Raw genomic sequence first — 17,170 nt, 5'->3', positions numbered from 1 at the left:
AAAACCAAGGCACAGAGCAGTGACTTGGTCAAGTGACAGAGCTGGGGACTTGAACTTCACAGACCACTTGGGCTCTTTGTCTTATCTACCTTTCTTTCAGGACTATTCAATTTTATAAAGTCCTCATTTTAACAAAACACTTAAGTATCAGGGTCAGCGAGATAGTATAGTGGGTGAAGTGCTTGCTTTACACATCGCCTACCTGGCACCCCATGTGGATCTCTGAGCTCTATCAGGAGTGATCCCTTGAGCACACAGCCAGGAGTAAGTCATGAATACAACCAACACTTGACCCAAAGACCAAAAAAAGAGAAAGAACCAAAAATCAAAACAAAACAAAAACCACCAAAGTGTTAAAGAACACTAAGTTTCTATTCTTTTTTTCAGAGAAAACAAGTAGGGCTGGAAGATAGTGCAAACGAGTCTGACTCATGGTGCTCCATGACCCCACACCTGGGGTCACCTGGTAGCCTTGAGTGCAGTCCCCCACCCCACACTGCTGGGCCAAGGACTGAACCTTAGGTCCACAGTGAGCTAAGCATTGCTGGGAATGGCTACAGGAAAAAAATGAATGAGGAAAGAATGTATTGATTGTTTGAATGGGAGACTTACACCCAAGAATAGTAGAGATGAGTACCAGGAAAATTGCTCCATGGCTTGGAAGCCGGCTCACATGTTAGGGAAAGAACAGCTCAGACAGAGAAGGGAACACCATGTAAAGGATGCTTGGAGGGCCCGCTTGGTATGGGAGATACAACCTGAAAGTAGACTCTAGACCAAATATGATGACCACTCAATACCTCTATTGCAAACCACATCACCCTAAAGGAAAGAGAGAGCAAAAGGGAATGCCCTGCCACAGAGGCGGGGTGGGGTGGGGGGATGGGATGGGGGTGGTGGGAGGGATACTGGGATCATTGGTGGTGGAGAATGGACACTGGTAGAGGGATGGGTACTCGATCACTGTATGACTGAAATGTAAGCATGAAAGAATGTAACTGTACCTCACAGTGATTCATTTAAAAATTTAAAAAATTAAAAATATTTAAAAATATAAAAAGACAGAATGTATTGATTGTTCAATAAATGAAGTGCTCCATTATTTAAAAAAAAGTTGTGTATCTTTATCCAGAATTCAGAACAAAAAGTCTTTATCTCAAGCATTCCAGATTACTCTGAAATATACTTTTTCAGATTCAAAAATCTGACCATATCACTTAATACTTCTGAGCCACCAACTAAGGATATAAGGGTTCAAAGGCTTTTTACAAAAATGTAAGAGAATAGCTGGAATGGTTCAAGGCATGGTCTAAACACCCAAGACATATGTACATGGGGAGATGGAATGGTACTCTGCGCTTTTCGGGCTGGTACGCCATGCTCCCCTGGCAAGGATACACTGCTTTGGGGAGGCCTTGATTTCTTCTCCTGGGGGGGTGGTGCTTGTCATCTTCTCCGCGTTGGGGAACTGGGTCAGCAACCTCAGGCTGAAGTCCTCTCGCCGCTCATATTCCTTCCCTCGGTAGATGAAGATTTTATTCTGCAGGCCAGGGAGAGCAAGGGGAATACATAAACTTAAAGCATTGAATGGCCAAATGGAAATTCTGGTGGTGAGAAAGCTACTCTCCTCCCCAGCCAAAGAGCAAGCAGCCCGCCACAAAGTTTTCAATGAATCCCCAGAGCCATGTTACTATGACATACATTCATGGTTTACTTGGGGAACGAAGCCAAAGGCACAAAAAATATTTCATGCAGTGCTTTCAGAGAGTGACCAAATAACCACAACTACTCTGCAAACTGTCTACACTGATACTCAGAAAATAAGGAGTTTAGGCCCCAACTGGGTTCTAAGACAGCACAAAACTTGGGGTCTGGTTTAACTGCTCTTTGAGGCATTAATTTATGTGTAGGCATAAGCTCATCTCACACTCCAGGGATAACTGAAATCAACACAATGCACCTTCTACCACAAAATGGGACAGAAAATAGAGAGCAGAATCATTAAGAGCAGTCACTATGGGTGGCAACATTAAAATTTCAGCCAAAATAACTGCACTAAACACTGCTTGCTCAATTTCCAAGTGAGGATTTTTTCCCCCTTTAATAAAATTGAACTTTTTGTTTTTGTTTGTGGTTTTCAGGGGTTACTCCTTTCTCTGCTCTCGGGGATCACTCCTGGTCGTGCTCCAGAGACCATATGGAATGCTGGGGATCGAACCCAGAGTGGCATGAATCTAACGTTCAAGGCAAGAACCTAATCAGCTATCCTACAGCTCTGGCACCAATAAAATTGGTCACGGTCACGATCTTCCCGTTGTTCATCGATTTGCTCGAGCGGGCCCAGTAACGTCTCCATCGTGAGACTTGTTACTGTGTCTGGCATATTGAATATGTCACGGGCAGCTTGCCAGGCTTTGCCATGCGGGCGAGATACTCTCGGTAGCTTGCCGGGCTCTCCGAGAGGGGCGGAGGAATCGAACTCAGGTCGGCCATGTTGGCTGCGTGCAAGGCAAACTCCCTACCAGCTGTGCTATCACTCCAGCCCACCAATAAAATTGAACTTTTAATATTAAAAAAAAAAAACTCTTAGGCCCCTGCACGGGAATAGTTATTGTTGCCTATGCAAGTTCAAAGGTCCATCTGTTATCTCTGAAACATGTGATAACCTCTTGAGGCTTCTTCCATTCATTCACAATCCAAAACCAGATGACAATGCCAATACAGATAGGTACTGACTGACACTGCTCTCAGGATGCAGAAAAAAATCACTCTTGGTGATGCCAAGGAATTCATACTGTCCCATACTTCTCCTGTCTCACTTCTCAGATCACTCTAGCAATGCCTGTTCTCTCCATGATGGTCATCCTTCATTCCTAGTATTTCCATACGCTGCCACCTGTTTAGTCTGTCTGCGATGCTCTTTGTTTTCTTAATTTTCTGGGTGTGTTTGGGCCACACCTAGCAATGTTCAGCAGCTACTCCTGGTTCTATGCTTAGTGGGTCATATGTAGTACCAAGGATAAAACTGGGGTAATCCTCATGAAAAGCAAATGTCCCATACCCCATTTAATCTCTCCAGCAATGTTCTTTCTCGAACTTAATTCCCAGTTCACCTTTCATACTTCCTTTAAGTCCTTCCTTAAGTCCTTAACATCATTTAAGTCCTTAACTTCAAACTCAACTTTCAAATTGCACCTGAAGCAAATTCTCTGAGTAGCCTCTTCTTATTCTTGAAAAGTCTAAGTACATGGTAATCTTCTGAGTAGAATTTTTCAAGTTTCGATAAACACAACCATGACCACAATGAAGCTAGAGAACAATTTCTTCACCACCAAATACTTTCCATATCTCTTTGCAGCCCAACCCTCCCTCTAACTCCCAGAAAAACACTGTTTTTTTGTACTTGTAGTCTTGGCTTGGCCATAAAGCAATAATTAAAAAAAAAAACACCCAAGCACAAAAATTTGTAAATCTACAACTGTACCTCATGGTGTTTCACTAACAAAAATTTTAAAAAAATGTAAATGATGGAGAATGGGCACTGGTGGGGGGATGGGTACTGGATCATTGTATAACTGAAACCCAAGCACAAAAATTTGTAAGTCTACAACTGTACCTCATCGTGTTTCACTAATAAAAATTTAAAAGAAAAAAAAAGTTCATGAAACCTTTTATGTTTAACTTCTTTCGTTTAGCACAATGCAGCTGATCTCATTTGTGGATATTAATGGACTACAAAGGAATACCATGGGTTGGTATACCAGAAATTCTTTCCTTTTCATTATCAAGTAGTTTCACAATATATGGACATATCACAACGTACATGTTAACCAACTAGAAAAACATTTAGGTTGTCGAGTACCCAAGAATAGATGACTGGTTAAAGAAATTGTGGTACATATACAGAACGGAATACTATGCAGCTGCTAGAAAAGATGAAGTCATGAAATTTGCTAATAAGTGGATGGACATGGAGAGTATCATGCTAAATGAAACGAGTCAGAAAGAGAGAGACAGACATAGAATGACTGCACTCATCTTTGGAATATAAAATAATATGAGACTAACAGCCAAAGACAGTGGAGACAAGAGCCGGGAAGATTGTTCCATGGTTGGAAACCTGCCTCACAAGCTGGGGGAGGGGGCAGCTGGGATAGTGAAGGGATCACTAAGTCAATGATGGTTAGAGGGATCCCTTGGGATGGGAAATGTGTGCTGAAAGTAGATAAAGGATCAAACATGATGGCCTCTCAGTATTCCTATTGCAAATTATAACGCCCAAAAGTAGGGAGAGTAAGAAGGAAATTGTATGCCATAGAGGAAGGGGGTGGATGGTGGGTATGGCAGGAGGGATATTGGGGACATTGGTGGTGGAAAATGTACACTGGTGGAGGAATGGGTATTCGATCATTTTATGACGAAAACTCAATCATGAAAGCTTTGTAGCTGTATCTCATGGTGATTCAATAAAAAAAGGGGGGGGGGAGGAAAGAAGAAAAGCATTTGGGTTGTATATAGACTTTGGTGCTTATGAATGTAGTGATAGAAAAACTACGTGAATTTCTGTGTGAACAAAAATTTTTATTTCACATGGGTTAATACAGTTTTTTTTTTCAGAAGGACATTTGCACCCCAATATTCACTGCAGCACTATTCACATAGCTGAAATCTGGAAACAACCTAAATGTCTAAGAATATAGGTGTCTGGATAAAGAAACCATGGTACATATACACAATGGAATACTACTCAGCAAGGAAAAAAGGGAGGCATACAGTTTGCTGCTACATGGACAGATCTGGAAAGTATCATGCAGAGTGAAGTTAGTCAGAAGGAGAGAGACAGACACAGAGTGATCTCTCATATATGAGATATAAAGAAACAAAGTGGAGATATAATAACTGCCCAAAGGCAAGAGAAATTGAGAACTGGTCTTCAGTAGGAAGCTTATCACAGTGGGGAATGGGAGGGTGGGAGTAAGATGAGAAGGCTACAGAGGGGCTGTGTGACAATGACAAAGGAAAGGAGACTTTGGTGGAGGGTGTGGCACTGGTACTGTGTATAAAAGAAACCTTTCCATTAAGAGTATGATAAACCATGGGGCCTAAATTGTAACTGCTCTCATGGTGGTCCAATAAATAAAATTATAAAAAATGGAAAAAAAAATAAAATTAAAAACAAACTCAAAAAAATTTTTTAAAAGAAAAAAAGAAATACACCCTTGTTAACAACTTAAAGAATACCTTTCTTGCGCATCTTCACTGATACGTTCATTTGTGTGATAGTTCCATTAGTATCTCACACATTAGGGTTATAAACCCATGAGAGCTGATACCATGATGATAATCAGTTCCGCATCTCTAATGTCTAGTCTGTGCTTGGCACAGAACTGCTGCTCCGTAAACAGCTATTGTGCAAACGAAAGAATGAACTGCCTCCTCATTAGGCACTCGCAGGAATACAAAGTGCTCTGTTTTCCTATGTTTTCTTTTTTAATTAAGGAAAAGAAGATGGATAATATGTATGTTCAAATACAGCTCAGTGCTAAGAAAAGCTGTGGTTTTGTTTGTTTGTTTATTTGTTTTTGGTGGAAGGAAATCCTAGATATTTTGTTTCTTGCAAAAGTAAAACCAGTGTCTCAGTCGAGACAATTCTGACAAGGAAGAAAGACATGGTCCTTCTCACTAGCGCAACAGACTTGTTTTTTTATTTTTGTGAACTCTTGCAGTCTTGTCCTTGGGATGTTTGCTTTTCAAACCAGCTCTGGCTGGAAAGAAAACCAACAACTAAATCCAGCCGGTTCCCCAGCCTGACCTGGGGCAGCAGAGCTGTGCAGGGGATGGTTCTGTTTTTCCCGTTTTTCCTTCCACCTGGGAAAAGTCATTTTACCAAAGAGCTGCCAGGAGAGCAGAGGGGGTCGGATCAGGGTGAAGGGGCGCCATTCAGGAAGGAGTTTCCCTCTCCAAGCTCCCCCAGTGAGAACAGGGGTCTGCAGCTGCTAACCCACCAGGCCCATCTGGAAGAGAGCCGAATTCCTTCCCTCCTTCGGACCCCAGGTTTAATGGCTCTGCGGACCACCCTCAGCTCTCTTACCCGCAGGAAAGAAGGGAAGCCCTGCCCGTAGTATCCAACAGCGAAGTATTCAGGCTGAGGTCTCATGGCCTTGATGATGTTCTCATAAAACAAAGCTCTTTTTTTCTGGAAAAGAAAACAAAGACATTTCACAGGGAGGCAACCAGAAGGCTGATGGAAAAAAAAGAAAAAGAAAAAAACAAAACAAAAAAGAACAGATTATCTGCTTTGCTGTTTCCCCGTGCATCACGATAACAAAAGACCTCAGAAAAATTGTGGCTCAAGAGTTATCCTTGTCTTGAATTAGAGGCTCAGGATCTTCCAGATTGGGTTTTTGAGGGTCTGGGGGTAAAGAGGTTGGGGGGGTCCCTGAAGCTGCCTGTAGACAGATGGCTTCTTCCTCTGGAGGGGTGGGGCTATGCTTACATTTCACCAGTTTCTTGAAAAGGCCCCTAACGAGGCTAGGAAGCATTTTTTGAGATACACTAACAGTGGCTGTGCAGGGTCCTGAGAACGGATCAAGAAACTTCAGCTTTGTGCAGATGGTTTGGGCAAAAGCCCTTGGTTCAGTTTTGAATGCCCAGAAGGGGGTAGCAGTGCTCTGATTTTCACTGTCGGTGCGTCCCTATCTCTGGTTCTGTCCCCGAGAGAGGCTGCCCAGCCAGGCCTACACGCAGCATTAAAGAAAACAAACTGGGTGGCCAGACCCTGGGGCTTTGAAGCAGGTCCCTAGACCCTTGCCACAAAGACAAGCATGGTACAGGTCAGTCACGGTTTACATCACGATGATGCTGTCCCCAAAGTCAACCACGTTGCTGCTAGATCTCAGCTCAATTTAAAAGCGAAGTCAGGGACATTTTCATTGGTGGACTTATTTCAAAGTGAACTTGAAAATCATCCCCCTCAGATAAGTATTGCATGACCACGGATGATCTGGAGTTCTGTGGCTCACCTTCTAAAATGATGAGGTGGGGGTCAGGGAGACAGTTCAATGGAATGGGATGCATGTCTTGAACATACTAGGTCCCGAATCTGGTACCACATGCCCACCCCCATCCCCACCCCCAGCACTGCCAGGGCTGCCTTAGTCATCTCACAGTGCCGGCCTGATTATTGACTGAACCATCAGTCCTGCCCAGCCCGGGCTAAGGATCACTAAGAGTAGCCCCCACCGTCTCCCTAGAGCACTGTTTGGGAGGACATCCCCACCAAGTTATTGAGTAATACAATAGAAGCTTCTTCGATTTTAAAGTGTCGGTCAATGCCTATAGCTAGCTATAACACACAGGTTGAGGGGACAGTAAAAGAACAGCACTCGGGCTGGAGCGATAGCACAGCGGGTCGGGCATTGTCTTGCGTGCGGCTAATCCAGGGTTCGATTCCCAGCATCTCATTCCATATGGTCACCTGAGCACCGTCGGGAGTAATTCCTGACTGCAAAGCCAGGAGTAACCCCTGTGCATCGCTGGGTGTGATCCCCCCACCCCCCAAAAAAGAAAAAGGACAGCATTCCAGGGACATTCAGGAGGAACAGGAAGACATGAGAGGCAAGATCTGGAAGAAGAATTTTACAACTCTGCAAATGTCCACAAAGAAACCCAAACACCAAGGGGGGGGGGGGGGGGAATAAGAAAATATGAGTCAGGGGCTGGAACGACAGCACAGCAGGTAGTGCGTTTGTCTTGCACACGGCTGACCTGGGTTCGATTCCCAGCATCCCATATTGTCCCCTGGGCACCGTCAGGAGTAGTTTCTGAGTGCAGAGCCAGGAGTAACTCCTGAGCATCACCAGGTATGACCCAAAAAGAAAAAAAAAAATCAAAAACAAAAAGAAAACATGAGTCAAAGAGACTGGAAGTTCATTCAGCAGGGCTCTGAGAACGTGGAGCGCAGAACAAGGAGCAACAGAAGACATCAGTGAGCAACTGCAGTATTGGAGGAATTCATGGACGGCAGAGGGAACAGGACAGGGGGCACGGAGAGTCCCAACAGAAGCCAAAGGAGCAGACGCCCAGACGCAATCCTGAGCACTCAAGTCAAGGGGAAGAATGATAACTGCCTTTGGAACATAAAAACTCTTATTTACAGCAAGGTTTCCCTTTCCATTTTAAGAAACAACATTTAATTTCATAAGCTTACAAAAAACACCTTCAGAAATACTGATTTTAGCTATCCCACTGGATGTTGACACATGCTGACCCAGACTCACCAGGAGATTGCCAAGGCCCTCGTAGTCAAACACTTTACTCTCATACGTCTCTGCCAACTCTTTGCTCAGTTTGATCGCCTTCTCCCACATCTTCAGAGAAAGAAAGACAAGCAGGTTAAAAGTGGAGCACGAATCAGACACTGTCTCAGCGGCAAAAGCCACTTGAAAGTCGCTGGCAACCAACGAGAAGTTCCGTGACTGAGTTTCTGCGGATGTCCTCGACCAGCCTCATCTCTTGGATCAGCTGCCTTTTCCTTAACAGCGTAAAGCTACTATATAGATGGGCTGCGGGGCCGAGGGCATCATCAGTAATTCTGTTTGTAAGAAAAGAAATAACACCATATACCTCTCTAACAAAGTTTAAGGGCAAAGGACGGAAGTCCACGGCAAGTTATCTTGCTGAAATGAAATAAAATTGATATGGGCTCTCTCTCTTTCTCTCTCTCTCTCTCTCTCTCTCTGTTTGTACTTGCTGTTAGCTTGTCTGAGGAGGTGACACTAGAAGACAGGCTAACTATATTACAGCACAAAACCCAAGAAACTTTCCAGTCTAGGGCCCTTATTTTTCATTTCTAACTAAACTGTCTTCTTTGTCAAACAGAACTTAGGGAACTGATGTGCATGGAAGTTAGAGACTAACGCACATGTCTGCTATCTGAGGCTAAGAACCCAGAATGAATCTGCCCATCATTTTGGCAGTTCATGAAATGTCTCATGGCCGGGTGCCTTTAAGAACACAGCCCTGGACAATTTTCTATGTCATTCTCGTTGTCCAGGGCCTATACCCATTGTATCTTGCTGCTAAAGGAAGGCAAGTGCAGCCCATCTGTAGTTGGAAAATATTTTCAAATTAAATCTTTTGAGATGAGCACGTGCCAAATTTGCCCCCTCTGAAACTGTAGGGCCTGGATCACGGAAAAGCCTCTGAAGTGTGTCGTCTGGAAACCTTCCCAGAGCAGTGGGGCTGGTGCAGGAACAAGCTCGAAACACGTGAGTTTGGTCCTCCTCTCATTTCACCAAAGGCTAAGTCAGCTGTACTGATGACACAGTCAGCATAGGGCAGAGCACAGTGATTCGCAAAGTGTGCTCTCCAGTTCTAGAGTTCCAAAGGCAGAACTGTCTTCTTCACCATCCTAGTATTACTTGCCTTTCTTTATAGTCATTCTCATAGAAGTACACAGTGGTACTTCCCAGAGACATACATTCCCATGAATGTATGGAATAATCACAATCAATTACATGTACAGGCAGATATGAAAATTCTGCTGTCTTCTATCTAAGCTAGAGCTTAAAGAGATTTCAGGTTGTTAACAATGTCATGTGTGTCATTTGTTAAGAAATAGAGTAATATTTTCACCAAAAGATATGCTTTTTGGGTCACACCCAGCAATGCACAGGGGTTACTCCTGGCTCTGCACTCAGGAATTACTCCTGGCAGTGCTCAGGGGGACCATATGGGATGCTGGGGATTGAACCTGAGTCGGCCGCGTGCAAGGCAAACGCCCTACCCGCTGTGCTATCGCTCCCGCTCCAGCTCCCACCAAAAGATATGCTTTACATCAAAAGATAATGTATGTTAAAAGAACAAATAAAAATTTAAGTTTTTGTCTTCATTTTAAGCATGCAAAGTTACAATCACGGTAAGCAGTCGCAGTCGATTTTTAGGAAGGTGAAGGTGTATAGCAATGTAGCACTGTCCTCCCATTGTTAATTGATTTGCTCGAGCAGGCACTAGAAAATTAAGTAAATATATTTGCTATCTGGTCCTCGCGTTCATATGTAAAACAGGCAATATACCCATCAAATTGGTAAATAAGTATAAAAATCACCCAAAACTGTTACTAGCACTAAATAAATGATTTATCAACCTGTTTATTTATAAGAACAGGTTTCAGTGATTAAAAAAAAAAAAAGGTGTACTGTCTGCCTCCAGATAGAGAAGAAGCAATACAGGTCTTTGGACTATCCAGACCTCAGAAACTAGAAGAATCAGAAGCATATTTTGTCTGGCTAGTATGAAGCATCTTTCTTATTTTTCATCTCTCTCTCTAACCCTTCTGCTTTCTCCTGACCACAGTTTCCATAATGGCCTGGCCCAGTTAATGTTTACCTTCTTGCCCCTGTAGGGATTTAGGCTGCTGTTAACACCTATGTGGTCAGACAGGGAATGATTGTGGCCTGGGATGCGCAAGAAGTGTTAGCCAAGAGTCTCTTGAAAATGTACAGAAAAGGACGGTACCAACTGTCAGTCCAAAAACACATAAAAGGCAAAATTATGGTTAAGGAGAGAAAGGCATGACTGCCAGGTTTATCCCCATTGGGTTAAGCGCCCTCAAGAAAAGTGAGCTTCATTTTCTTGATTATCTAACATCACTTCATCTGCCAAGAAAAATACAAGCATTCAAAGCGACACAGGTGAACAGTGAGTCACTGTTGTCCAATGAAGAATTACTCCGATCTTAGAGCAGGAGCTTCCCAACCCTTGAATTTTCCTCAGCAAATGGAGTGTCTTTATTTTTCAAGGTGGAGCCCCCAGATCCCATCTGAGCTTATGCTAACAAAGGAACTCACTGCAGCCTTGAGATGCTCTAACATGGAGGCTCCCAACTCAGAACCTACATTAATGGGGTCAAAGACTTGTATCTTGAACTACACAAAGTCAGCCAGTTCCACAGTAAGACATGGTGGACTGGGGGCCGGAAGTGCTCGAGGTTGTGTCTACCCATGTGGCTGATGGTTTAATCCACCAAGCATGTATTATTGATGCGCTCCCACCACCTCAAATTCTGCACATGAGGCTTAGAGAAACATCCTGATGGATGAACACCTGTTGGGACAGGGAGAGCCCTGCATCTAGCAGCTCTGCTGTCTAGGGGCCCTCTTCAATCTGGCTTCCTGAGTTTCTTCACTGGGTTCTTCCACTTTGTCTCCTTCATAATAAAACAGTAATGACAAGAACTGTGTTGAAGCAAGCTCGAAGAACTGTTGATGCATATTATGAATACTGACGAAGGCATCCAAAATTAGAGTCAACTGGTCAGAAGTATGGGTGGTCTGGGTACCCAAGAACTTGAGGCTGGCCTCTGACATGAGAGCTGTCTTGTTGGGGACCATCCTTACCCCACGGGGGTCTATGCGACTGCATGGTAAACGTCACAATGGCATGCAGCACCGGGTCACCCACTCTCCCCCCAGAGCAAAACTAATAAGCCACACTCACTTTGCCTTTGTCAAAATAGGAGATGATTTCCTGATACAGCTTCTCTTTAAGCTCCTGCTGGGTATAGACATAGTAACTGTCCCTCTGAAGCAGATGGGGCACACAGGGCTTGTCAGACCACTGAAAAGCAAACAGAAGTGACAAAAGAGATTGAGACAATAACTCAATCAATCAGTGAAAGGAGATTCATATGACATATATTCAACTCAAAATAGGTCACAGAGACATTTCGACATATCGTTGACTCACTTCTATTGCTTTTGATTAGTCGCTGAAAACCATCACACATGTTCATAGATACACTAGCTCAACACTAAGTGATTTGATGAACAAATAGGAAGACAGGACGCCCGCCTGCACAGCTGCTTCTGTGCTACACTGAGTGTCACGGGCACAAGGAGATCAAAGAAAGAAATGACAAGTAGGACAAAGGAAGGAGGAGGAAAATGATCACTTGTGGTGAGCAATGATTGTGTTCTTCATTACCAGACCCTTCACAAAAGAGTCGGCTAAAAGACCCCACAAACAATGAAAATGTCACCTGGTGTGATAAAAACACTCAGAAATCATTTAGAGATCAGTTTCATACAATATTTGAAAAAAAAAAGAAAAAATGTGAAAAGCTCCATCAAGAATAAATCTAAAGATATAAAATATCCAGACACAATGATATGAATGTACTTGAGACCACTAAACAATACACTTAAATCTGGTTAAGATGTTGAATTTCATATTTAGACATTTTTACTATAATTTAAAAAGCTTAATGACTTAAAATAACAAGGAATCTTCAGAGAAAAACTGCTGTACCAGTGAAGGGACAAGCAAACTAAAACAAAGGGAATGTCAAACCAGGCTTTTGGAAAAGAAAATGCTATTTCATAAATTTCATAAACACAGAAATTCCCACCGCTGAATTTCCCATTCCAGTATTCAAATGGAAAAATGAAAAGAAAGAGGGTAGTGGGGGTGAAGAGTCAGGGCAGGGGTAACCATCCCAAGTTCAATCCTGGGCACCGGTTGGTCTATTGGGCATTGCCAGGTATAGCCATGGCAACCATCAAGCACTGCCAATGGTAATTCTGGAGGTCTCTGAGGTGGATGGAAATCATAGGCCCAACCACTGAACTGTCAGCCCAGATGGCTGAAAATTACCCCTGAATGCCCAAGCATCACTCAGGAAGCTTGCCATCCTGTCAATATATAAGGAAGAGGAAGAAAATAATCTGAAAAAAAAAAAAGAGCAAAGTAGAGTAACAAGAAAATAAAATATGCTATATTTATCAAAAGCATGGTATTTGGTGCCTGGACACAGAGACCCATGCAGAAGCATACAGAATGGAAAACGTGATCCCCTTCCCACAGAAGGCGGTGCCCTTTGTTCAAGAAAAGCATTTGTTCCTGACCTGGTAAGTTTAACTGAGCTTAAATTAGTCATTTGAAGATGAAGACTGACAGAACAGTTAATACAAGGATCTAAAGTTAGAGCAGTAGTAGAGCTAACGGTATCTGAAATCTCTAAAACAGACTCCCATGCAGAACTAAAGCAAAATGTAAGTACTCTGACAGCATAAATAGAAAAGTAATCCTATGGCACTCTTTTCATTTACAACTCAATTCTCTACAATTTTATAAACCATAAAAATCTTTCCATCAAGCAATCAACATGTGTTTTGTTTCTTTTTACATCAAGTAAAAATCAACATGTGTTTTGTTTCTTCTCCTGGAGCATCAGTGACTAGGGCCCTATAGATTGTACTCTGTTTCCTAAGGATTTTGAAACAAATGACAAGTGACAATTTTCCAATCTTGATCTGAAAATTGGCTTGTGCCCACCCAGAAGACACAAATACCTACTCAGATGAAAGGATATTCCTGAGCAAAGATCTTTCCCATCAAAATCATGAACTGCATTGAATTTACCTCAAGAGACAGATGATAGGCTATATTTTGTCAAGAGTGTTCTGATGCACTTACCTGCAGAAGCTCAGCATGTAAGAGCAGCGTATAGGCAGCTTCTGTATAATTCTCACAGTCTCGGTGCAAGTCCCGCAGCTTGTACAAATATCTGGTAGGAAGGACAAATGGGAGGCATTTTAGTGTTCAGAAGTGATTGAGCATTCAGTATGTTGACAAGGTGGCTGCAGACTGCCTTTCAGGTTTTTCTTCCCTCCTCATCCTCATCTGTTCAAAGCCTGCTCCTTTGCTTCTGCAAAGGTGTCCATTACTTCTGATTCTTTTAACCCTTTGTGCTATATCCAGCCCACCAGACTTTCCTACTTGATCCATTCTACTTAGATCTCTTCACTGAAGGCAGTGTGCTCATATACATATGATGGGTCAAGGTCCCCTTAAGCAATTTAATGGAAACTACTGAATCTCTCCCCATGAAAATACAGCTAGTTTATGTCCAAGTTTGTCTCATAACAGTCCTGGAAAAGAGGGCAAATTTTCAGAAATTTCCATCAGCTTACCTTATATAGATGTCCTCTCTCTTCTTCTCTTTATAAAAATTCTACAAAAGTGAGTCACAAACACCAATGTAAATGAAAGAACTTTGATGAGTTTCCCATAAAAATGTTCAAACCACTGTCACTGTCACTGTCCTCCCGTTGTTCATCGATTTGCTTGAGCGGGCCCAGTTACGTCTCCATCGTGACACTTGTTACTGTGTTTGGCATATCGAGTATGTCACGGGTAGCTTGCCAGGCTTTGCCATGTGGGAGAGATACTCTCGGTAGCTTGCCGGGCTCTCCAAGAGGGGTGGAGGAATCGAACCTGGGTCGGCCAGGTTGGCTGCATGCAAGGCAAATGCCTTACCATGTTCAAATCAAGACTTTGCTTTTCACAGGTGTCACTTTTCAAAAAAAAGAGGTTATCTGGCCCTTGAATAAACATCCCTGCCCAAAAGGAAAAGAACATTCATAAAGAAATAAATTTTAAAATAGGGGAGGGGAAGAGGGAATTATGCTTCTGAGAAGTATGAGGGAAACTGAGGGGAACAGAAGATGACTTCATAGGGCGTGGTAAGTTTTTGGCTTATACCAAGAGATTATTCATGTGGTCTGGAGTTGGGCTCAAAGGGCACAATGCTCAACTCCAACACTGGTGCCCCGAACACCACAGGATGTGGCCCCATAGTAATTAAGAAGAGAGGAACGTCTGGTGCCATGAAACTGGAAGGCCTATGGTTGTAATTACATCTGTCAAGGGAAAGGCAAGCCCTTGAAGTTCTAGCATTGTCAGGACTGTCTGCTATGGTGCTTTTGGAGGCAAGTTTGTCTGTGCCCAGTAATTCGAACAGCAAAACAGCCACATATCAGCTACAGAAAGGGTTGATGATGGTCTTCAGAAATAGCAGATTCGGGGCCAGAGAGATACTACAGTAGGTAGGGTGTTTTCCTTGCACACGGCCGACCCAGGTTTGATCCCCAGCATCCCATTATAGTCCCCCAACCACCGACAGGAGTAATTCCCAAGTGAAAAGCCAGTAGTACGCCCTGAGCATCGCTAGGTGTGAATCAAAAAGGTAAAGGTAAAGGTAAAGGCCCTCCCGTTGATCGTCGATTTGCTCGAGCGGGCCCAGTAACGTCTCCATTGGAGACTTTGTTGTTACTGTGTCTGGCATATTGAATACTCTCGGTAGCTTGCCGGGCTCTCCGAGAGGGGCGGAGGAATCGAACTCGGGTCGGCCATGTTGGCCGCTTGTAAGGCAAACGCCCTACCCGCTGTGCTATCGCTCCAGCCCACGAGCGAATCAAAAAGCAAAAAGCAAAAAGCAAAAAGCAAAAACAAAAACAAAAACAACAACAAAAACAAAACAAATAGAAGATTCCAGTACTGTTATTGTTTATCCCAATCGTGTCTCCACACTGATACTCAGATCTGTGGCAGCTGGAACTTGTGAGTGCCAGGCCGAGTTGGCAGGACAAAGACAACATGAAGGTGGCCCTACAGTGCCTCTGGGTTCGTTTGGCCTCCTCTGAGCTGGCCTGGTGGTTGTCAGTACACTCCTGCCAGCCCGGGGCTTGGCACTTACCAGTACGTTGACTGTGCAGCTCATGCGGTTCTCCTTGCTCTCATCGTGCATGATGATGGTCCTGTAGTCTAAGAGATTCTCTAAGAGGCTGCTGACCAGGAGTGCGAAGACTTCTCCAGAGCTGGAGAGGTATTTGTGCTTCCGGCAATGTTCTAGGAGCCTGGACGGGTGGAGAGGAGATCAATGCCTGCACCCCATATTCATTTGAGAACCCCATTCAAGCTTGTAGCAGCAGTCCTGGCCTAGGGACTTACACTGAGTCTCAGTTACTCAAATTCAAGCTTTCTGTATAGCTTAGCTCAAGTCTCAGCATCATCTAGAATCTTAGACCACAGAGTCATCTGTGTTCTAACTCTCTGTCTGTCTGTCTGTCTGTCTGTCTATAGTTTGGGCCTCTCAGGGACCCCATGTACTACTCCAGTGGTACTAGGCCAACCAGTTGGGCAGTTCAAGGAGAGGGTCTAAGGATGCAGCAGTACTTGGGCCCTGTTGTGCCAGAGACCACCAAGGCAGTGCTCAAGGGGACCAGGACTAAAGCTGGACGTGGAACACGCAGTAAGGTACTCTACTTCTTTGGTCTTTCACAATATCTTTCTTTAAACTATTTTGTTTGTTTTCTGTCAATACCATCAGAAAGGAACTGCTCTGGAGGTATGTGTGCTAGCTGAGGAGGCTCTCTACTCTATCTGGGACAGTCTATCTTTTCCTCATATTTTCATTCTCCCTGAGGCCTATGGGAAGTCTGGATTAATGCCGAGCCAGGATACATCCAAATATGCAGCTTTTCAGGGGCAAATGAACCCAAAGAATTAGTCCAGACTCTAGGATTACTCTTGTACAGTGATTTTTTTTGTTTGTTTGCTCTTGCTTTGGGGCCATACCTGGCAATCAATGCTTAGGGTTACTTCTCGCTCTGCACTCAGGAATTACTCCTAGCAGTGCTCCTGGTACCATATGGCATGCCGGCGATTGAAACCGGGTCCGCTGCATGTAAGGCAAGTGCCCTGCCCTCTGTACTATTGCTCTGGCCCGTAGAGTGATGATTTTTGAGACTCTATTTTTCTGTTAGTACTTACCAGTTTACAAAAATTGAAGAAAATAAAATAAAATCTTTATGCAAACATAAACAAAATAAGCAAAGATTTTTGTGCAGAAAATTAGCTGCAAGATTTTGAAAAAATGAGTAGCTTATATTTGTTAATATATTTATATACATGCATAATTTCTCCACCTGATAACTGTCTGAATCAGAACTGCCAAAGTTTTAAAATGGCAGATTTGAAGCTCAAAGAAGCAGACTCAGTATAAATAGGATAATAAGATCAGGTGTAAACCAAATAACAAGGTCAGAGTCCTGGGGGATGGCTCAAAAAGCTGGAGCACATGCACTGCACGTAGGATCAGGGGCTGATTCCTAACAGGACACTTTTGCCTGAGCAGCAGTGAGCAAATGCCAGACAATGAACCAGCAAGTCTCTGAACACTGCCAGGAATTACCCCAAACAAACAAACAAAGGGATTACAAGGTCAACAAAAGACCATTTCACCCATTAAGAACAAAATTAAGAAAGACATCCTGGGCTTTAAAATTCAGACAAGTCATCAACTAAACATCAATTCAATTGCATTTCT

The 17,170-nt window shown here is 43.4% G+C and overlaps 1 protein-coding gene across 1 annotated transcript in view; it reads right to left on the bottom strand.

The window, feature by feature from the left end:
* The window catches only part of DOCK5 (dedicator of cytokinesis 5), a 234,346-nt gene that overhangs the window by 19,739 nt on the left and 197,437 nt on the right, over positions 1 to 17,170 (bottom strand). The window contains exons 35-41 of the mRNA XM_056118939.1: positions 15,539 to 15,698; positions 13,974 to 14,014; positions 13,477 to 13,567; positions 11,500 to 11,619; positions 8,280 to 8,369; positions 6,092 to 6,196; positions 1,399 to 1,540 (exon numbers count right to left, since the gene is read on the bottom strand). Of these exons, the coding sequence (XP_055974914.1) occupies positions 1,399 to 1,540; positions 6,092 to 6,196; positions 8,280 to 8,369; positions 11,500 to 11,619; positions 13,477 to 13,567; positions 13,974 to 14,014; positions 15,539 to 15,698 (749 nt within the window). The remainder of the gene's footprint in view (positions 1 to 1,398; positions 1,541 to 6,091; positions 6,197 to 8,279; positions 8,370 to 11,499; positions 11,620 to 13,476; positions 13,568 to 13,973; positions 14,015 to 15,538; positions 15,699 to 17,170) is intronic.

This window comes from Sorex fumeus, unplaced genomic scaffold (assembly GCF_029834395.1).
Source record: "Sorex fumeus unplaced genomic scaffold, SorFum_2.1 ptg000039l, whole genome shotgun sequence".
NCBI classification, from domain to species: Eukaryota; Metazoa; Chordata; class Mammalia; order Eulipotyphla; family Soricidae; genus Sorex; species Sorex fumeus.
Note: the sequence above shows the minus strand (reverse complement) of the source record. Positions and strands in the feature narration are given on the sequence as shown.